At 39.7% G+C, this 22,481-nt stretch overlaps 3 protein-coding genes and 1 long non-coding RNA gene across 7 annotated transcripts; 3 read left to right on the top strand and 1 right to left on the bottom strand.

Annotated features, from left to right (window-relative positions):
• The first annotated feature begins 47 nt into the window (after nt 1–47).
• fxyd6 (FXYD domain containing ion transport regulator 6) lies at nt 48–15,996 on the top strand. 4 transcript variants are annotated; one of them, XM_080888165.1, is made up of 8 exons: nt 53–276; nt 12,149–12,202; nt 12,538–12,564; nt 13,611–13,643; nt 13,813–13,887; nt 14,111–14,147; nt 14,266–14,315; nt 15,545–15,996. In XM_080888165.1, the coding sequence occupies exons 2-8, from the start codon at nt 12,154–12,156 to the stop codon at nt 15,580–15,582; spliced, it is 309 nt and encodes a 102-aa protein (XP_080744291.1). In that variant the 5' UTR covers nt 53–276; nt 12,149–12,153; the 3' UTR covers nt 15,583–15,996. The 4 variants fall into 4 exon arrangements, with proteins under 4 accessions (XP_080744293.1, XP_080744292.1, XP_080744291.1 ...); XM_080888164.1 differs by having other exon boundaries at nt 12,146–12,202; XM_080888167.1 differs by lacking the exon at nt 12,538–12,564 and having other exon boundaries at nt 48–276.
• On the bottom strand, nt 3,802–4,755 carry LOC308401240 (piggyBac transposable element-derived protein 4-like). The gene is made up of 2 exons (XM_080889373.1): nt 4,572–4,755; nt 3,802–4,482 (listed from the first exon to the last, which is right to left on the bottom strand). The coding sequence occupies exons 1-2, from the start codon at nt 4,746–4,748 to the stop codon at nt 3,934–3,936; spliced, it is 726 nt and encodes a 241-aa protein (XP_080745499.1). The 5' UTR covers nt 4,749–4,755; the 3' UTR covers nt 3,802–3,933.
• On the top strand, nt 6,806–7,755 carry LOC308401189 (piggyBac transposable element-derived protein 4-like). Its single transcript, XM_080889308.1, has 2 exons — nt 6,806–6,989; nt 7,079–7,755. The coding sequence occupies exons 1-2, from the start codon at nt 6,813–6,815 to the stop codon at nt 7,625–7,627; spliced, it is 726 nt and encodes a 241-aa protein (XP_080745434.1). The 5' UTR covers nt 6,806–6,812; the 3' UTR covers nt 7,628–7,755.
• Nucleotides 15,997–17,267: 1,271 nt separating the features above from the next.
• LOC308400458 lies at nt 17,268–20,240 on the top strand. Its single transcript, XR_013972380.1, has 6 exons — nt 17,268–17,355; nt 18,530–18,581; nt 19,274–19,309; nt 19,457–19,531; nt 19,872–19,903; nt 20,105–20,240. It is a non-coding gene; the product is annotated as an uncharacterized lncRNA (long non-coding RNA).
• The last annotated feature ends 2,241 nt before the right edge of the window (nt 20,241–22,481 follow it).

Here is a 22,481-nt window from a genome sequence, read left to right as displayed (position 1 = left end):
AGCAGGAGGGTCTGTGGTGAGCGTGCCTGGTGTGTGAGAGAGGGAGAGATGCAGAAAGGGAGCGGCAGGGACGATTCCACGCACTAAATAAGCAGTCACTCCAGGAGTCACACTGTTGTCGTCATCACATCTATTTTTCCAGGGGAAGTACATATGAGCAGGTTGCACATATTGACAGATGAGAATACTTGAAGCAGAGTCCTTGTGAGACAAACTGATTGATTTTTGCAGGTGGATATCAGTTTGTTAACCAACGGTCCGCTGGAGAAACAAAAGGTAAGTTAATAAGCGACATATTTGATTGTGTTATTCATATAAAGACAAAAAGGGATCCAGTGGTCTAAAAAGAATATGAGTGCAATAGGACTGTAAGGCAAGGCAATTTTATTCATAACGCCTCTCCAGTGTGCATAAATTGTGTCTTTCGTGCAAACTTCTTTGTGGAATTATTTTAGGCAAACGTGCGGTGTCATTTATTATTATTATTATTGTTTTCAATAATAACCACCTGTCTGGTGTACATGGTCACAATAACTAATCGAGCTGGCATTTTCAAGGCTGCTTGTTATTTACCACGCGAACATGTACCACGAGGGTGTGTCTGTTGGCACTAATCGCTGGCTACGCGGATATTGCAAAAACGGGATAAAAACCATTATTAATCCACTTGTCATTTTCAAGTAAAATGAACTCGTTCGTTATGACACTGCTGTTTAGCTGTTTCCGTGAAAAGGAAAATCACCAGGCGGATGATGGCTCGGGTTTTCTCAATCATCAGATAATCCACAGGTTGAGAGACGCAAAAGTGGATCAATGCGAAGACGTCACGCATCGGATATTGAGGCATATTGTGCAAGGTGTTTTTTGTTGTTGTTTTATGTCAGTCAAACCAAACAACACGTAACTTAGCTCAGAGCCTTGATGGATCGTCACGAGTAATAGAGAGGTTATCAGTGTGTGTGATTGAGGTCTCCCTTTGTCCCCGACAGGCGACTTTATCTGGAAACAACCGCTGAATGTACGGTCACGCTCATTATTTATTTATTTACTTATTTATTTATAAATCAGTTATCTTAGAAATCGTCTCAATGTAGGCCAGAGATTTCGACCTTAAAGATGCACGCCACACCCCTTATTCCTGTTTAAGTGGAGTCAGTGTTGTCTCTGCTTTAACCCATTTCTCTTTCGGCGCCACAATTGTCAGTTGGAGACAGTTACCATGGCGATAACTGGACACTAAATTACGATGGCTGTCATAGTGGTGTAACATCATTATAATGGTAGATATAGAGGTCAAGGCTGTTTTTTGTTTTGTTTTGTTTTGTTTTTTGGATTCATGCATTGTACAGCTGCCCCACATTGTATTGATGTTAATATATAGGGCTCTTTTCATATTTAGTTGGATTTATTGGGTTTAGATAATGCCTCAGGGTTATTAGTCACCCAAACTAATTTCCTTCAGACACCCGCACTACTCCAAAGTGTAAAGTGAAACAGGAAGATATGGCCCAGTTATCCCAGACAATATTTTAAAACTGTGTTAAAAGGTACGCCTGATAGCTAACCAATAGATCTACAAAGCAAATAGTGTGGTATCAGTCAGGGAAGTGCAAATTGAGGTGCAAATGAAAACTACACGAATTTGCACTTCCCTGACTTTGAAGCACACAGGAAATGCCAGTGGGGGAAAACAACAACAACAAGAACAAAAACATCTGTCATGTGATAATTTCAAATATCACCTAACCTCTGTTTCATTTGGTACATGATAGGCTATTGATAGAACTACTATACTATTATTACAGTATAGGGTCTCTATCTTGCAATATAAAGCGCATTGAGGCAACTGCTATTGTGATTTGGCACTAATATGAATTAAATTGAATTGAATTGACTGAGTGTTGGTGTTAGTGGGGTGTGGTCATCTGTAAAAACACACACTGTCATTTTAGGATGGATTTTCCTTCATGACCTTGTTGTTCCCCCCCCCCCCCCCCCCCCCCCCCCCACACACACACACACACAACTCCTGCATGAGAGTTACACATTTGCCAAGCAGTATAATGTCAAAGGTTAAACCATTATTTTTTTTCATGTCTCTGTGATTCTGGAGCACTCTGCTGCCCTTGTGTACTTCACTATCTCACTGCTGTTATTGCTTTGTCCCTCCTTGGCCTTTGTTTTTAAAGCTCTTTGCATGTTATACTGTAAATGTCACTACAGTACAACAGGCTGCCCTACCACAGTCCTCTCCCCTCAGACAGTGTCTCCTCTGCATGCCCTTCACCTGTACTACCAGACAATGTCTAACCCTGTCAGCCTGTCTCCCAGTCTCACTGGCTTTCAGCTTGCCCTTTCCTCGTCCCAACATTACAGGAAACAGCCTCCATTCAATGTTGTTGCCTTTTCCAAACAGATATCATCACCACGTCTGCCCTTTTCTAGTTCTGTACTCTCAGAAAATAGAAAGCCTGGCTGAGGAACTTGATATTACCAAACAATGGTGCAGATTAGACAGAGGAAAGATGGAAAGGCAACTGCTCAGGTGTCATGTTCACACACAGGGAGAAAAAGGCTGGCAGAAACAATCAAACGATACATTATATGGGGAAGTACAATTGTGCCAAATGTCTAACTCGTTCTCACAGGAAAAATATGACACTGACCCACCCAAGGTCAAAAGTTCTACACTTCAGAAGGAAGCCAAATTGAACTCAAACAAAAGTCATTGTAATTTTTGTACTCATCTGATGGTCATGGATATTGGCCAGAGAAGTAAGTAATTTTAAGCTAAACCTATGAAGCTGATATTTTAGTACTGGTGTATAAATGTTTTGTCTTCATCCTTTTGTGGGATATTTGATAGGACTTGGTAGATTACTGGTTTATGTCATATACAAGTACATTGTAAACCAAATTATGATATTTTCTTAAATATAACCAAGTTATCCCATATGGAAAAGATATATATAAATCTTATAAAGTTTGTATCTGTCTTGTGTGAAACTTGTATGAAAAACATACAAGAGTGAAAACACATATAAGATCCCTTGAAAAATTATATAATGAAACTTGTATGTTTTGGATACTTACTAAAACAATATATGAAAGTAATGAGAAAGTGGCCACTTTCATGAGTAAATCATATAAGTTTTTACTATTTCTTTTCCATATGGGATTTAGTGCCTAAACCTTACCTAACAGTGAGTAAACTGTTAAACTGAACAGTGACTGAAACCGAAAAGAAACAGTAAGCAGCAAAGTATAAAAACTCCACTACTGACTAGATTATATATAGTGTTATATATAAAACACTCAAATCTAAGGAATTTCATTCCTTCAAACACAATATCGTAAAAAGGTAGTGTAAAATAACAGGCATCAACTATTTTTCTACACATCTCATCTTTATGTCTAGCACTCTAAATAAATATTCTTCTGCTTTTCAGCCATTAAAAATCAAGACTTTTTGCAGGCAATCTAAAATCAATCTAGAATCAATCTAAAATCAATGCCTCAATTGCTGAAACCGTTGCAGAACTTTTTCCAAGATGATTTTTTTTTACTGCTCAACACTTAGACCCCCGGAGAGCAGTCATTTTGGTTTTCTACCTTAGACCCCCGCGGAGTCATCATTTTGCGTTTCTACCTTTAAAAGCCGGAGAGCAGTCAGTCAAATGCTGGAGTCATTCATATGTATATTAGGTCGTTACCTAGGAATTCTGGAGGGAGGGGAGTGGGGGTGAGTGATTGAGGGGGTGGGGGAGTGGAGTGTTTCAGTTTGCCATCTTAGGGAGAAATCAACACATGTCCTTTGTATGTCCTTTGTTGCTGACATTTATTGATGAAAACAGTACAAAAAACCAACCATTTGTACACATATTTACAAATAATGATAAAAAGTGAGTGAGTACATTTCAACATTTTCAGCAATCACTCACAATCCTGGCACTGCCACGGTATCTGTCGTCTGCATTTACCACATGTGTACCTGTAGCAGTGAACACATCGCACAGTGGCCTGATTTTTTTTGCATCTGTGTTTGACCTGACACGTGGCCCTTTTTCCAGGGCTCGGTGTGGAGGGTTGTGTCCGAAGCAACTGATCTTTTCTTGCCTTCTTCGCAGCTACATGAGAGCGAGCCAACTCCCTTGCAAGCTCCACCAGGAAGTCCACCCGTCTTTCCTTCGTCCCGGTGCATGCTTGATACAGCACATGTGCATTCAGTGCTGCCATGTCAATCATGTTATAAAACACGGCGACTGGCCAGCGCCGTGTTCCTTTGCGGACAGTGTACTCCCGAACCATCTGGTCCATCACATCCACGCCACACTTTGTTTTGTTGTAAAGGGTGACAGTGTTTGGCTTCCTTTTGGTAGTGTTATCAGTCTGAACCACGCTGTGCATGCTGCTAAGAATATAGACTGTCTTCTTCCGTTTGGCCGCATACGCCGTCAGCGTGGCAGCAGAGGTTGAAAACACCTAAGAAATAAGATAAATTGTTATTTCCATAGCCCTTTTACACACAATGAAACACATAAACATAGAACCACAAAAGACCTGCAACATACCTGAGTGGTGAATTCATTGCGATCTGTCTGTCTAGTGGATTGAGGAATTTCCCTGCGAATCTTGTTGACTGTGCCGAGGATGGTGGTTTTCCGTCCAAGAAGTTTTTGCGCAAGTGAAAGCGATGTGAAGAAATTGTCTGTGGTAACATTTCTGCCCTTGTCTAGGAATGGTTCCATCAGCCTCATTACTACATTTTCAGAAAGTCTCTCCCCAGTGGGACGATTGGGGTCCTTGCCAAGATATGGGAAGACATTGCAATGTACTTGGATTTTAGGTCGCAGGCCACCCAAAACTTGATCCCAAACTTGTCCGGTTTACTTGCAATATACTGCAGGAAACAGCACTGAGTCTTTGATGGGAAAAGCTGTTCATCAACGGTGATATGTAGACCAGGGTTGTAGCACATGATGCAGTTGGTGACAAATGATCCCCACACACTGGAAATTGCAGCGAACTTATCAGTCTTTGCTCGATCACTGCGGGTGGACTTGTCATCAAAGCGTAGGTGTTGCATGATGTCTTGGAAGCGGTTTCGTGCCATAGTTCCAATTATCTGTGGGTTTCCCAGGTTTGCTGACCAGCAGTCATTTACCGATGGAACCCTGTAAACCCCCCGCAAGATGACAATTGCAATAAATGCCATTAGTTCAGGGAGGTCCATGAACCAATGAACATGCTCCGTTTGCTGTGCATGTTGAATAGTCCATTCTTGAATGCTATGAAGCATGTCAAGAGTGATGAAACACAGGAAGCTCTGAAGGCGACTCGAGATACTTCTCCTGGCCTTAGCCGTTGGCTCTCCATCTGCAGCGTACGGTTCTATTGGGGTGAAAGGGAGACGGGTCCCCACATGTTCTTCACGCCACACTGTGCCATCTTTCGCTGTCTCAGTCCCCAAACAAGCTCTCTTTTTCGGTGGAGAAGCAGTCTCCTCATCTGCAGTGTGAACAAATTCAAATTGTGAGCAATGGGAAGGTCAAACAAACTTACTAACTACATCCACTTACTTGTTTGAAATGAAAAAGGAAATAACATGAAATGAAACTAACCGGAAGACTGATCAGACAGCTCTGAGTCCGAATCCGGCTGAACTTCTAGGTCTTCTCCATCCGAGTCACAAGGGTCGACTTCCGTCAGGATCATTTCCAACGCCTGCTGAGTAGTGAGTCTTCTCTGCATTTTCTTTCCTTGGAGAGGAGGTCCGTACACCACAGAATTCTTCAGGGCAATGAAGGGTTAGGCTAAGTGCAGTGAGATTGTGTCATATATATACCCAGTACAAAAAACACCCAGTGCTCTGATTGGTGCACAATCATCTCTATGATTGTGCACCAATCAGAGCACTGGGTGTGCCCCGCTAAGCGGGGTACTGTGACGGGGCACACCCAGTGCTCTGATTGGTGCACAATCATAGTGGATGTAGTTAGTAAGTTTGTTTGACCTTCCCATTGCTCACAATTTGAATTTGTTCACACTGCAGATGAGGAGACTGCTTCTCCACCGAAAAAGAGAGCTTGTTTGGGGACTGAGACAGCGAAAGATGGCACAGTGTGGCGTGAAGAACATGTGGGGACCCGTCTCCCTTTCACCCCAATAGAACCGTACGCTGCAGATGGAGAGCCAACGGCTAAGGCCAGGAGAAGTATCTCGAGTCGCCTTCAGAGCTTCCTGTGTTTCATCACTCTTGACATGCTTCATAGCATTCAAGAATGGACTATTCAACATGCACAGCAAACGGAGCATGTTCATTGGTTCATGGACCTCCCTGAACTAATGGCATTTATTGCAATTGTCATCTTGCGGGGGGTTTACAGGGTTCCATCGGTAAATGACTGCTGGTCAGCAAACCTGGGAAACCCACAGATAATTGGAACTATGGCACGAAACCGCTTCCAAGACATCATGCAACACCTACGCTTTGATGACAAGTCCACCCGCAGTGATCGAGCAAAGACTGATAAGTTCGCTGCAATTTCCAGTGTGTGGGGATCATTTGTCACCAACTGCATCATGTGCTACAACCCTGGTCTACATATCACCGTTGATGAACAGCTTTTCCCATCAAAGACTCAGTGCTGTTTCCTGCAGTATATTGCAAGTAAACCGGACAAGTTTGGGATCAAGTTTTGGGTGGCCTGCGACCTAAAATCCAAGTACATTGCAATGTCTTCCCATATCTTGGCAAGGACCCCAATCGTCCCACTGGGGAGAGACTTTCTGAAAATGTAGTAATGAGGCTGATGGAACCATTCCTAGACAAGGGCAGAAATGTTACCACAGACAATTTCTTCACATCGCTTTCACTTGCGCAAAAACTTCTTGGACGGAAAACCACCATCCTCGGCACAGTCAACAAGATTCGCAGGGAAATTCCTCAATCCACTAGACAGACAGATCGCAATGAATTCACCACTCAGGTATGTTGCAGGTCTTTTGTGGTTCTATGTTTATGTGTTTCATTGTGTGTAAAAGGGCTATGGAAATAACAATTTATCTTATTTCTTAGGTGTTTTCAACCTCTGCTGCCACGCTGACGGCGTATGCGGCCAAACGGAAGAAGACAGTCTATATTCTTAGCAGCATGCACAGCGTGGTTCAGACTGATAACACTACCAAAAGGAAGCCAAACACTGTCACCCTTTACAACAAAACAAAGTGTGGCGTGGATGTGATGGACCAGATGGTTCGGGAGTACACTGTCCGCAAAGGAACACGGCGCTGGCCAGTCGCCGTGTTTTATAACATGATTGACATGGCAGCACTGAATGCACATGTGCTGTATCAAGCATGCACCGGGACGAAGGAAAGACGGGTGGACTTCCTGGTGGAGCTTGCAAGGGAGTTGGCTCGCTCTCATGTAGCTGCGAAGAAGGCAAGAAAAGATCAGTTGCTTCGGACACAACCCTCCACACCGAGCCCTGGAAAAAGGGCCACGTGTCAGGTCAAACACAGATGCAAAAAAAATCAGGCCACTGTGCGATGTGTTCACTGCTACAGGTACACATGTGGTAAATGCAGACGACAGATACCGTGGCAGTGCCAGGATTGTGAGTGATTGCTGAAAATGTTGAAATGTACTCACTCACTTTTTATCATTATTTGTAAATATGTGTACAAATGGTTGGTTTTTTGTACTGTTTTCATCAATAAATGTCAGCAACAAAGGACATACAAAGGACATGTGTTGATTTCTCCCTAAGATGGCAAACTGAAACACTCCACTCCCCCACCCCCTCAATCACTCACCCCCACTCCCCTCCCTCCAGAATTCCTAGGTAACGACCTAATATACATATGAATGACTAGCCAATTTAGCTTCCACTTCCAGCATTTGACTGCTCTCCGGCTTTTAAAGGTAGAACGGTAGAAGCCTGGAAATCCCAGTGTCAAGGGACAGCTCTCTATGTCCTTACAAAGAGGGATGAGTGTTGCGGTCTGAATAAACTTGCTATATTTTGTGTGACGCTGATTGCGTGCCCTTTAACCTCAGACTATCTTTGGCTACTCTGAAATCAGCTGAGGTTGTCCGGCTGGCCACTTAACCCTGGGCACTTACTGTCATATCTATGCCATTAGCAAGTGCCTGAGTAAGAAGGACACAAAAGAGCATCAAACTTCTCTCCATCAGCCTTGGTATGGTTCTGTCTACTTTTTCAAAATTCTCTCCTTCCATTAGCACCAAAGTGACAGATCGAGCTTTAGATTACCAGTGCAAGAGAGCAGCTGGCTGACACACATTACGCCATATTGCTCTTGCTGTATTATGTTGAGACATATTATGCCAAGACATTATTCACATGAATAAGTGAACAATTCCCCATGTCAGTATGACCTCAGATTATGCTATTTGATATAAAAGCAATCTTGTGTATGCACACACACACACAGGTGACATGATACATTTTCCTCATAATGTTTACTGATGCACAGCCGGTGGTAATGCATCAACAAATGTAACATATTCAGGGAGGAATGATGCCACCTTGTAAGTGCTAATATTTACTAATAGCCACTTGAGGTATTGCAAAAAACAAAAACAAAAAAACAAATCATTGAAAAAACCCATTTTCTCCTTTTATAATTAAAAAGCCTTTTAAAAAGCATTCAGGTCACTCTCCCTCTATCATGTTCATAAATGTAATTTTTGTGATGTCATCACCAATTAAAGGCTTAGTGGAAATCTGATCTGTGGGTGGGCCCAGGAGGATAAAAAAACTTTCACTGACTATTGATTATTTCTGATAAAGGCTCATCAAGCAGCCAACATCTTTTAGAGCACAGTTGCTTCTTGCTATCTGCCTTTTTATTTATTTATCATCCTTGATAGTGTTTTTCCAACAGCAGTTTAACAGCATGTGAAGAGTGAAAGATGAAAGTGAAAGACCATTGAAAAGGGAGTTGCAGGTGGCTCACGGTCAAATACCTTCCTTTATTGTAACCATCATCACGGCTGTCAGCTCTTTGATTATTGTGATTTTAGCCACAGTAAAACTAGCATGAAAGATGAAGCATTAAAGATTAAAAAAAGAAACTAAACAATTGTCCATGAAACAAGGAGTGTTTGACAAAATAAACATAGATGACTTGCTTAGCTAATGAATGACCTATTTTTTTTATGCCTGTTGCATGCTGCACGTGAGCAGATGCAGTGTTTATTAATAAAGTTGAACTGCATGTTAATCTTCTCAAATGCACACCTTGAAAAAAGAGGACAGAGCTTTCTGTCTTGTCTGCTTAGTAACAGGTGTGGGGAAAAAAAGTCCTGCGCTAAAGGAAGCTATTTTCTTTTCTATCACTGGGATGTTACATAGAACTTTAAAGGTCTTAATAATGCAACATATAAATGAATACATTGATATTATTTATTTAAAAGGGACAGTGCATATTGTTGAATATATCAATGTAAATAAACAGAGTTAGCCAAAAGGCTACTTTTCATCTGTTGTCCCTGGCAGGTCGGACTAAAACGATAAATAAGAAATTCAACACACCATCAAACAATGTACACCAATCTAGTCCATACACAACAAATTTAAAACATAAAATTTCATAGGACTGTAAGAAAATGCAGAACAACAAATGTTGTAATTTTTAAAATACATTAAAAATAACATATATTAATATCAAATTCATGATCACAAATCTGATTCCCCTTTAGCCATTATTTGAGATGAGTTTTAAATGATTTGAAGGTAGTACATTCTCCTATTACAGCTGGAATATTATTCCAAATGTCACTACCTTTAACTGATAATATCTTTAACTGATGATTCCACCTTATGATTTGAGAATCACAAGGTGGAATCTATAGAAATGTACTTGTGTGTGAAACAGGCATTTAACAAAAAATATTTCTTCTGTTCAAGGTCACATGCAAGGATTTTTGTTTCAGATGTATCATTCTATTGGATGGGACAGCTTCATCTGTTCCTCCATCGTCATCTTATGTCACATCATTTTAGAAATGTCCCAGTTACTATTGTGCTGTTTAGATCTGTTTATAGCTCACAAATCAAATAAGTGGAGCACAACATACAAATTGCAAGTGCGCAGGAATGCTGTTGTTCATACTACAACTAATGACCATAATGGGATAATTTGTTTGCTTAAATGCATTATGTCCTATACAAGTGATGCAGCTGAACACAGGCAAATAGACAGATGGCTAGATGGACATAAATAGACCCAGTCAATCAGAGGACCAGTTCAGTTCTCTTAGAATTAGTAGTCGATACTCTCTGTTAACAGTACTAAAGTATGGGTTATAAAACCTCTGGAAGGTGCAGTGCAGACATCCCATGGTTTGTTTATAGATCATGCATGTTGAACTGCAGACTTGTTTTGTTTTATTAGTTCACACAGAGCATTGTTCTGCTCCATCAAATCCATTGCTGTCATGCTGTGTTTCCCATCTATATTCATTTAGAGTGAAGGATTATAGTCAATAGTCACTGTCAGCTGATGTATAACAATCTATCAGACACTTTATTTGCACAAGCTAATTTGATAGGGCTTTGGACTGCTCACTAAACACTGATCCATGACACGTATTTGCATTCAACAGCCATGTACAGTGGTATCATGATATTAGAGTGACAAAAAACATAAACAGATTAACTGAACCTGCCATATGTTTTGTTTGTTTACATGCTACAAAATAAAATCAAGAAAGTGGTCTAAGTTGGTCTCAGAGATTCAAACACTAGAGGTCAAAGGTGAGACTCATTCATTATGCTAAAACACAGCCAAAAAAGACCAAATCTGTTCATTTTACACATTCTCACACACCTGAATTTTTATCACCAGATGGTCTGGATGATGTCAGAATGCAAACTGATTAACTGAGTTTCAATTTTACTATAATTCCCTTTACAACTGATCACAGAATAACTAGGAGGGAAGAAATTTCATAAAGTGACTTGCTGTAAAAAAAAAAATATTGTTAATTGAGGGTATAGAACAACTTGATGCATATTTTTTCAGCACTTGAAAGTTGAGCCCAATTCTGTAGTCCTTGGATTACTGCACTGTGTTCAAGGACAGATTTTACAATCTCACAACTTTTCTAAAATCTTACTTTAACACTGAGAAGTTTCGGGACACCCAACATTATTCACACAAGTTTTTCTCAGTGGATTTAAACCAAGCAACATGAGGCAGCATTTAATGTCTAGAAACTGCTAAAACTTCCCATCCATCCATCCATCCATCCATCCATCCATCCATCCATCCATCCATCCATCCATCCATCCATCCATCCATCCATCCATCCATCCATATGTGTAATACCTTTCATTTCTATGTTACCGTGAATTGTGTTAATGATATTGTGAAAAACAAACGTCCCTTCCCTGTGCAGAATGTCATGACAACCCACGTAATAACGCTCTAGATATTTTAATCTGGGTCAAAGTGGGGAACCCACCGGCTGATTGACACTCCAACATAGCGAGTTGTGGAGCCATATACCTTGGATGTCTAAAAAATGATTAATTAAATAAACTGAATATTAATAAATACATAAAATATTTTAGCTCATTATAGTTTGCCTGGACATAACAACATTATAGTTGCCTGAACATAAGAGATATCTCTGTAGCAGACATGGTGTGTGTCTGCACGTGGGTGCGCACTGAATAGCCTACATAAAAATAGGTCAAGGTTGTGTGATGCCCACAGAGACGAAGAAGCAGTCTCTGCCAGAAAAAGAGAACATGTATGGCTCTGAACACAGATCATTGTGCAAGATAAAAGCTGTATCCACAAGCATTTGACATCTGCTATACGCCAAAAGGCTGGACAGAGCAAGTGTTGTGCGTGATGTGAGTCCTCTTTCCTCTCACTCAATAGGTGCGTAATTGTGTGGTCATCATCTTGCGCAGTATACCTTGAATGCATGTTCATTGTTGCTGTTTTTGTACCAGACTGCAGACATGAATGTGCTGGAGTGGAGTGGGGAAAACAAACAATCAAACAAACAAACAACAAAAATCCCCCTGACTGTCTATTTTGTCTTTCTTCAATTCTCTCTCACCCCCCCCCCCCCCCTTTCTTTTTCATTACTCTGTGTCAGCAGTTGCCATGGAAACTATTTTGCTCATCGTCTCTTCACTCCTTGTATATATGACTGGTAAGTACAACCCTGCTCATGCAACACACACGTGCATCCATGCATACAAACACACATGCATGCACACTTGCCGATTGTCCATAGGGAGGCAGTGTTGGTGCAAGCGGTGACATTTCATGGAAAAGGACTGGGGGTGGACAAGTCAAATCCATAGAAAAACATCAGTTTAAGTGTGGATTTTACTGATTGCATGCCTGGTCTCTTATTGTGTGGGACTGAATTTGCAAAGATATGTTTTTCATCTTTCACTTATGGCCCTCTAATTTCCTGTGTTTTTCCCCTTTCTGTTTTCTTTCCACCTTTTCACTTTAACCACTTAACACTCTGCCTCGCAGCTGCAACAAACACTGATACAGAGGGGGGTGAGTACTCTTCCTGTGGTCTCTAATGGGGTCAAACATTGATCTTAAGTGCTTTACTGATGATCTATTCATGTTTAGATCAGACTCTTCGGATGTACTGATAGAGCCTTAAAATTACCAGACCAAGTTATTAACCCAAACAGATTCTAGTTTTGAAGACATATGAGCAGTAATTTGGCAAGAAATAGAGTTGATAAAGTAGGATAAATATATAGGATTTCAAAATCTATGAAATCTAAAGTGTTGCATCTAAAGAGCACTGTTTCAAAGTCAAACCATCATAATGCTATTACTGAAAAATCACTGCTTGAAGTAAATGACATTTTATATGAAATCTATTTAATATGTGATATTATTATATGCAATATTGTTTCATGCCAGCTTTCCCCAGCTTATCTCCTATTGACATATAAAGCTATAAATATTTGTACATAAATAACAAGAATCTATTAAATAAGTACCATGTGTTTTATATTGTGTATATATTTATGTAAGCTGGATATGATAATGTGTGAAGTTACAATTCGTTATTACATTAGAGTTTCAGCTTACAGTGCCACTCCAGACTGAAACTAGAAACACACTGACTTAGGCTTAGTATAGTCATTTTAACACAAACAAAAATACTGAGATATCCTGAGATACTGTTATTGAGATAAACATCCTGTTCACAATAACATTTTGTTTCTGAAAAAACAAACAAAGAGTATTTATCTTTTTAAACACATGCTCTTCCAGTCTGTATTAGCTGAGGAGAGAGACAGATCACTGAGTTAGTGGTCTTCTATATCCATTTCATTTTCATTAACAGAGCAATAATTTCCTGAATGACTACCAATACCCTTAGGAAAGCTGATTTTAGTTGACTAATTTTCAAGATGAGTCATAAAAATAATTATATAGATTACAAAAGAAGAAAGACATGGATTTTGTCACAAAACACTCAGAAAAGTGTATTGATAATAGTGATACAGGCTTGCAACTGAGACAATGTGTTTTGATTTCTCATTGTGGTTTTATAAATGTGTTTGTTTCCCTGTTCGCAGCAACCAATACATCTGAAAACCCATTTATTTATGGTAAGTTAAAGCAAAACCTTCTGAAATAACTAGCACATTGAAAGTAATTACATAGACATAGACTCATTGTAAATCCCTAAAAATAAATAAATTAAAATTTTTATAAAGCATTATTTGCGATAAACAATGATTAAATTACACCCCTGCTGTTGCTTTCTTTCTTCTGCAGACTATGAGACCTTGAGGATTGGGGGATTGGCATTTGCAGTGGTGCTGTTTACACTTGGCATTCTTCTAATCCTCAGTAAGTTAACCTTGTGTGTGTCGTTTCATCATGTCTACACGCGCTCTCCACTATAACCAAATGTTACAATTTAATTATAAAAAACTGCATTTTCATAGAATTTTCACATCATTCTACTCCATGACCTTTCTTACGCGCTGTTTCACATAACACTTTAATAGTGATGACACAGATGTTTCGTTCACAACAGAACAATACAGCTGACAGTTTAATGTGTTTCCAGGTCGGCGATGCCGCTGTGGTATTAAACAGAAGCCCAGGTATGTCAGTGTCCCTCTCTGATGTACAGAAATGATTTTTTTTTTGCTGCATGAAGAGCTTTTTTGGGTCATACTATTTGATTTAGTTACCATGACAACCTGTGGATCCTCTCTTCAGGGCCCCCGGAGATGAAGAGGCACAGGAGGAGAATCTGATTGTCTCCAAGGGTAAGATGCACATTTTAACTCTTGTCATTTCCTCCTCACCTCAAGCTCACCCTCTGACATACATCCATAATTAAGTTTCCTTCTGAGAGAGCCCATAGAACACAGGAACTGGGAAATCTGCTCCTTTTGGCTACATTTCAGAATATCTGCAATATCTGCTTTTTTTTTTTTTTTTTTTTTTACAGTTAAAAGGCTTTTAAACAATCAGTCAAATGTGGGATCATTTTTTGCAGTGTTTCTGCTCTCATGTTATCCATTTGTCTAAAGCTACTGATGGAAGATGCATTGTGATCCTTTGGTCACATAAAACCAGTAAAATCACAGCAAAAAATATACTTTACGATATGCTATAAAAGAAAAAGTGCAAATATAAACAGTGTTATTACTGTCATTATTACATAACAGTGCTTGATATATTTCAAAATATTTTTAAATAACATCTTGAAGAGGACATATATTCTTACACCCCACAAAAAGTTGGTGTATACCGTGTATTTCCCCATTATGTGGTTTTCAAGTTTTAGCTTAGAAATATTGCTTAGACTTTTCATTTTAAAGTGGATTTAGTCCACTGTATATAACCCATGTTTTAAAGAGATGTTTCAGCACCTGTTGCTTTAAATCTTAGTGAATCTTAGCTTCTTTTCATGCCGTCTTCAAGAAGAGCTCAGTGATTCACAAGGTAGCAGGGAGAAAGTTTGTCTTTAGGCTTTAGACCAGAAAGTTTTTCTTTAAGATATTATTTTTAGTTTTAAAGTGAAAATTGGTTAAACTTATGCAACAAAACTACTTTAGGTTTGGGGAACAATCAAGGTTTGAATTCAAGTACACCTTTTCAAGAAAGCATATGGACTATGTGTTTTAATTGAATATTTTGATATGATATTTATAGCATTTTTACTGAATTGCATGAGTTAACTTGTGTGAGTTATAAGAGTATCTTCCACTCTAAAATGTGCATACCTTGTACATTAAGTGAGTGAATACATATACTCTACAGTAGTGCTCTTTGTTATAAGGTCACAAGTACAAAATCCAGGTACTCCTTGCATACTTAATGGCCCTCAATTAGCAGCAGAGCCCTGAGCATTGTCCTTCACCTTCAAGTGATTGCAAGTGAGTGAATGTTTTGGCACAGGAGAGGAATATTTAACAAGAAATAACTCTAGGCAAGTTTAATGTTTTGCATGTTCGCTTCAGCTAACTCACTCATCATTGACCTTTTTCAGCTGCAGCAGCTGCCAAGGAGACTCCACCAGAGAACTGAGGCAACTCTAAAGAACTACCTTCTGAAAAGAAGATTTTATTTGATACTTGTCTACAATAATAGTGAAGGTGTGGGTGATTATTATAACCGGTCATGTGATAGGGTAAGAGGGGAGGTATATGTTTAGAGGAGTAATGCTGATATGTACATAATTCTTGTGCCTGCTGTTCTTCGTTGTGATCATGCCAGTCCCTCCCTCGCTGCCTGTGCTCTTGTCCATTCCTGTGCCTTTCTGTGACCGTGTCTCCACTTCATTGTCGTAGCCAGTAGCACCTTTAATGCAAGATTGTCTTTAAAAGAAAAGAAGACTTTCAAATCTTGTGTGACCTGCTGTTCCTAATTGTTTTGTTAATTGTCCAGCGTCATATTTTGCCACAGTTAGAATATAACACACATATATATATATATATATATATATATATATATATATATATATATATATATATATATATATATATACAGTATATATATGTATCAATACGATATGTGTATAAGTAGTACTGACAGTTCACAGAAATATGAATATCTTCATTTACGTTTAAGTGTGAATGGCTGGGTGTGTTTGTGTGGCCACATGAGTGTAGTTATGTGTGCATGCATATCCTGTATGTGTATGATTGTGTGTACATCACAAGTGCATGTGCATCTCTACATGCAAGTGTGATGAGCCTTATATAAGACAATCTCAACTGCCACAGCTCTCTTGAGGGAGCACAGTAGTGTGCAGGCGCCTGCATGGGCCCCTCCACCGCAGTGTTTAACAGTTCATAGTGGAGGAAGCTTCTGCATCAGCTATCTCACTGCCACCTTCTCCACATATCCACTCCACTGCTCTGTCACTGGCTCCGTCAGGATTAGCTAGTCTCCAGCAGGCTATAATTAGTTTTCCCATACACACTCACTGGTGCCACAAATCTGTCGAGCCAGGGTATCGTTCTTTTCTCTTTGTTATTTGTTTAGTCAGTCTCATGATGTTTTAAATAACTAGACATGCATTACACTGCCGGAAGAGAGATTAAGTTTGTCTGTGGAGTTTGAGAGTCGTGATATTGATATTATTTGTTTGCCAGACTACATTAATAGCCTAATGTAAGCCAAATTATAGAGAGAGTATAGATGACTAGTCCTTGTTGTCACCCTGCTGCCAGGTCGGGTTTTAACCAGTATTAAGTCTGAAATTAAACATGACAGCTAAACAAGTAAATATGTTCATTCTTCACACAAGAGCCTTGTTGTGTGGCAACCTGTTGTGCTTTGGCATAAATAAAAGTGGCGGGACACAAAACGTGTATTTTTATGTTTATTTCTTTTTTGTTTTTATTTTGCTGAAAACCTGATTTTGTTGTAGAATTTGGATTCTTATTGTTTTCTTCAGGGAACTTTCTATAAACATTCATTTACATGCAAACGTCAAACAGCATTTGAAATCACTCTGCTGTTTTCCAATCAATGTCAGTCAAGGTTATAATACTGTCACTTGGGGCTATGAAACCATGTGTCAGGGAAAGATTTCTCCACCTGAAGACTCTATAACATGCCGCATTTTCTGTTACGATTCCAAAGGTTGAAGCAGCTTTTGTTTATTGGCACCAGCTTGCAAATTTTATGAGACTATAAATATGTAACTGAGCGGCTGAACTAAAATATGCCTGAGCGTGGAGGGGTGGTTTAGTGGGTGGGGATTTCTACTGTGGGAGTCTGGTCTGGAAATGCAGACAGGGCCACCCGCAGACACACCTGGACAGTGGTGATACAGAGCCTTCTGCAGCTCAGGTGAGTGACTGCTCTCTTAAAATAAATATTAAAATAAATGTGGCACAATAATCTGTTACCTTAAAATTATTTAAATAAATGTTAGAGCTGGATCATGTATGGAAGATACATGTTTTAATAGGTTTAAGTTAATCTCTGTGTTTATTTCTGTATTAAATGTGAATTACCGGCATTCCTGCAATGAAAAGTTTAACCTTTGAATGCAGGCTGTCCAAATAGTCCAAAACATGTTCTCATGGCTCAGTTAATATGTGTTGTAAAGCTGGGTTTAGAGGACAGTAGTTTGTTTACTAAATATCCTGCTAGATGCCCACTTTTAAAGAAATCTCATAGCAGTGATGTAGTGCTTGACTTTAGGGGTGCTGTCTTTATTTGCCAAAATCACTATATATCAATTAGGCAGTCGTCACAGCAGCTTCTTTTCCATGTTCTATCTATAACCTCTATCAGACTGTGCAAGGTTCAAGGTTAATGAATATTGGAGCTGTAATATATTAATGAGTAACTGCCTGGTATGCCCTTATGCTCAGTGGTGCATTGAAAAGGCCCAGGCACATAAAGGATTAAAGAACTGAAGTTCACAATGCACACAATGGCATGCTTGAAGTAAGTGGAGAGAGCCAGGGAAAGTCTCAGTTCTTTAATCTGTTTAAGTTAACAATTAAAGACTTGGAGATCAAACAAGAAACGCTTGTTTGTGGGAATGCGTGTGGTTTTGGTGGTGGGGAGGGGTGGTGAAAGATGTTGGCAGAATGGGTGCGGAAGAAGAATCAATACTGCCATTAACCTCTCAGTGAAGATCAAGGCAATCGCTTTGCCATTAAGACTGCAGTAGGCAACCCACAGGGCAATTTGTTCAGGACATATAAAGTTTCCAAGCCTTTCAACTGCCTCTCATCTAAAGTGAATAAGCCCAGTTAAATTAGCTACTAGAACAGTCAAACTTTATTACAAGAGAGGGGCTGTAGAAACAAAATGCCCACAAACTTTTTAACCCACACACGCTTTCACATACCAGACCCAATGGTGGGAATGCTATTAATACAAAGGTTTGTGTTTAATAATTTAAAACAGTGGACCTTGGTGGATCACCGGTTGGTAGATGCAACCCCCCATCGCCCCACACACGCACACTTTAAATAAAAAAAAACCTATTTGTATTATCTTTTTGCAGTTTGACCAGCTGAACACACAAACAAGACAAGACAACATGTCTTCTCCTAAAGGTGAGTTACACAGCAGCTGAACTGCTCATTATGAACAAACGCCAGGGCAAGGAAACAGACGCATTCGAGTGACATAACATTCGCAAGGTCATAGCTAAACTTACTGTTGTGATTCTGAGTCAGAACCACAAGTGAGCATGTTAGTCATATATCAGGGGAGTGTAAAGTTCCCTTTTTTATTGTTATTAATATTATGAACAACAATACAAAGGTTAACACTGGTCATGGAAAATATGACCTTCTAGCATTTAAGCATTGTTTCACAGTCAATCATGCTTACTTAGAATTTCTGCATTACTAGTTATGCCTCTGGCTTTTTGGTAATAAGGTGATATAATAAATTATATGACAGTGCATTTGTGGAGGCAGTAAAATGAGAACAAATTTAGAGGCTGATAATGGAATACAGAATCATTATTTAAAGAAACATTTGGACTTTTAAAGTCACTTACGATCTGCCAGAAGAGCTTGTTGTCTGTGCACAACTTCAGACAATGGACCAATTTAGACTGTCACCCTGTTTTCACAACGTGCACAAAATAAAACACTGAATTGAGCCTTGAATGTGTCCAAATCACAACACAGTGAAAAATAGCTTCAATATTTGAGCTTGATGCAGCTTGCAGTTATGTGTCTGTAGAAAACAGTTTTTACTGGCTCTGTATCTCTTTCCACTCGCTGTCCTTCAATAGGTGCAGATGTTGACCTTGATGCAGACTTTGTATATGGTAAGCAACTACGTCTTAAAAAAGTGTATCTCATCATAGTGTGTAGAAAGCAAGATACAGTCAGTTTCTGTCGTTAGGATTAGGGGTCTGGGGGGTGAGGGGGTGGAAAGTAATGGTGTAGTGACAGAGCGCTTTGTGAATTTGCAGATTATGAGAAGCTGCGTCTTGGAGGTCTGATCTTTGCCGGGGTCATTGTGTTCCTTTCCATCATTCTGTTGGCAGGTAAGACAGCATTACCATCCTATATGTGCTGTGTTTTGTGTTTGTATAAGATTTCATATGTGTTTCAATGGAAAAGAAAGGAAAATAGAAACAAAGGCCCTAACAAATGGAACACCTAAGGTGAGGATTGCCGAGGACATGGCTGGAAAGGCTGGCTGAGTGTGAACAGCCAATGAAGATACAGAGAAATATGCTCTCTTTTTCTAGTCCCTGTCAGTACTCTCACTGAAGTATTTTGGATTTTGGAGTTTTTAGGACATCCTAATAATAATGGAGTAGTTTAACTATCCATACGTTTTGATAGGAGCTAACTATCACTTGGTTTTGCTTTTTTCTCAAGGAAACAAGATCAGAAACTGTGGCAAATCCAAGGTAAGATATTGCTGGATGGGTTTATAGTGACATCTGCTGGTCATTATGAAACAATAACTCGTTATATGATGAAACAGTACTCTGTTTTAACTTCTGCATAGTGCAAATCTTCATAAAGCTAATGTTAACATGATATGAAAAAGGCATTAATGGATGCAACCCCTACATGAAAAATGACCTCATTTGTTTTCTTGTCAACAGCCAAGACGTGGTGATGAGGAAGATTACTAATCCGAGAAGAACCATTGTGGCAATGTCCTGCGATACATGGCATTGCCGTGAGCTGTTATGTGTGTAAAAATGTAAGGCTTTTGTAAAAATAAAGTGTATTCCACCACGCTTTGTTTGTGCTTGATATAAGAAGAAGAAGATATAAAAGTAACTAATTATACAATTAAAAAAATAACATAACAGCAAAATGTATAATCTGACAGTATTAAAGTGTTCATATTAAAGTGAACAACAAAGGCAGTTACTGAATAAAAACAAGTAAATTGTATCCAGAGGATGATAGCCTTCCAGTTAAAAGAATCACCTGACATTTGACACCTTGAAGAACAAAAACAAGTCTGCTCGGAAAGGAAACGCCCAACCCAGGCACAGCGTCTTTTCAGTAGCCTACCTGGAAGTGGTTTGCATTACAAGCTCCCCATCATAATATAAAAGGCTGTATGCAGAATTGTATGAAGTTTACACTTTGATACATGGTAATGGTAAGTGGACAGTGTTTGTACGGCACCTTTCTAGCCTTAAAGAGTCCACAGGAAATGATCTAGACTCACACCAACCTGTAATAAATCCTCCCTTTGCCTATGAGGTACCCGCCCAACAAGTTTCACAAGTTTTTTTTTCTTTTTTTGCATAAACCTCCTGACAGTTGATGAAACATACACAAATAAACAGCGAAAAAACAGCTCTGACCCTTCCACAAGGACCTCAGGTGGAGAGATAGAAGAGCGTCATTCGAAATGTCTTTTGTTTTAGTAATTGCTTGTGATTCATAGGTTTACGGGAAATCTCTCACTTGAAACTAATTTGTGTTGATTTGCAGTTACTCTTCCTTTTAAGTGGGCGGCATCCAAAAACTGAGCAATCAAAAAGTCCCGTAAGAGAGCCGCTAAAATCCCTCTTTCGACAGAGGTCAATAGTTCAGGTTTCCACTTGTAATTCATGTGAACTTCACATGTACTTCTTGTAACAAAAACAACCACAAGGTGGCGCCCTCGGATCAGCATGGCGATTAAGGAGTCGCACGACGGGGCCGTGAGGAGGGAGCTGCTGACTAAAGAGAAGAAATTCAAAGTGTGGGAAAAATGCACTACACTGAAACACAACACCGCGAACTGTAAATTTCGAGGAACGTTAATTCTGCAGATTACATCAGCGTCAACGTCAAAGCATAAATAGAGGCCCCGAGGTTGCATTTAAATAGTGCAGTATATAAAAAAATTTCCCTGACGTGGTTGTTTTTCCTTTTTTGTTTTGTTACAGAAAGAGAATGCACACATCAAAAGTTAGGCCTGCTTTCACGGCTCCTTGCTGGGAGGCAAACAGGACTTCCCCTGTTTGCCGTTTCATCTGAGCCAGTTAGACTCGAGCAGCGGCATCGTAGGTACTGTATTTTCATCGCTGCAGCACAAATGACAAAGCGCATTAATCATACCGCCATAAAACTGCGCCTGATTAATTATCCCTGAATAAATAAGTCGTTACAGAGAGAGACAGGAGCTGTCAACCAGCTGAGTCTCAAGGACCCCCTGCGCTCTTTTTTCTCTCTCTTTCCCTTTTCCCTTTCTTTTCCCATTCAGGCCCCAGAAATTGCTGAAAAATACCGAGCTGTAAAAATTACCGCCCTTACTGCTAAGCGGTGAGGAAGGCAGTTTTAACAGTTGGATCCCCCGGGCCTTGGTTCAGCTGCTCTCCATAAGGGCTTCGGTTGAGGTAAGCATGAGCAGCCATTTATCTCACACTTCACTAGAACTGATAACATCGCTGCACCAAGAAGAGGTTTGGAGAACAACACACATACAGATGCATATTATGCCGGACAGGTGTTTGACGCTGATCAGATACTGTTCACATAAGCGTTTAGAGTAACTGCTGAGACAGCACTCCGGGGTGACTGCTGAGACAGGGTGGAACAGTTTGACAAAACAGTTTAAGGGAAAGTGTTGACAAAGTAACCTGAACTATTCTCGATAAACGCCTAGCACCAAGCTACCCTATGATCTCACATAGACTGGCTGTTTTCAACTAAAGCTGCAACTTCTTTTCTTCTAGTTGGTGCAGTGTTCCTACTCTCTTCTATCCACTTCATTAGGTACACCTGTTCAACTGCTCATTAGCCCAAATAGCAAATCAGTCGATCACATGGCAGTAACTCAGTGCATTTAGCCATGTAGACATGATTAAGAAGACCTAATAAAGAATAGGTAAATAAAGAATCTTGAATCTAATAAAGTCCAATCTGAGCATCAGAAGGAAATAAAAAGTGATTGTTGATCCTTGTTGGTTTCTGAGTATTTTAGAAACTGCTGATCTACTCAGATTTTCTCAGGAGAATGGGCAGGAATGCTTT

The sequence above is a fragment of the Rhamphochromis sp. 'chilingali' genome (assembly GCF_963969265.1).
Source record: "Rhamphochromis sp. 'chilingali' genome assembly, chromosome: 8".
Classification (NCBI taxonomy): Eukaryota; Metazoa; Chordata; class Actinopteri; order Cichliformes; family Cichlidae; genus Rhamphochromis; species Rhamphochromis sp. 'chilingali'.
Note: the sequence above shows the minus strand (reverse complement) of the source record. Positions and strands in the feature narration are given on the sequence as shown.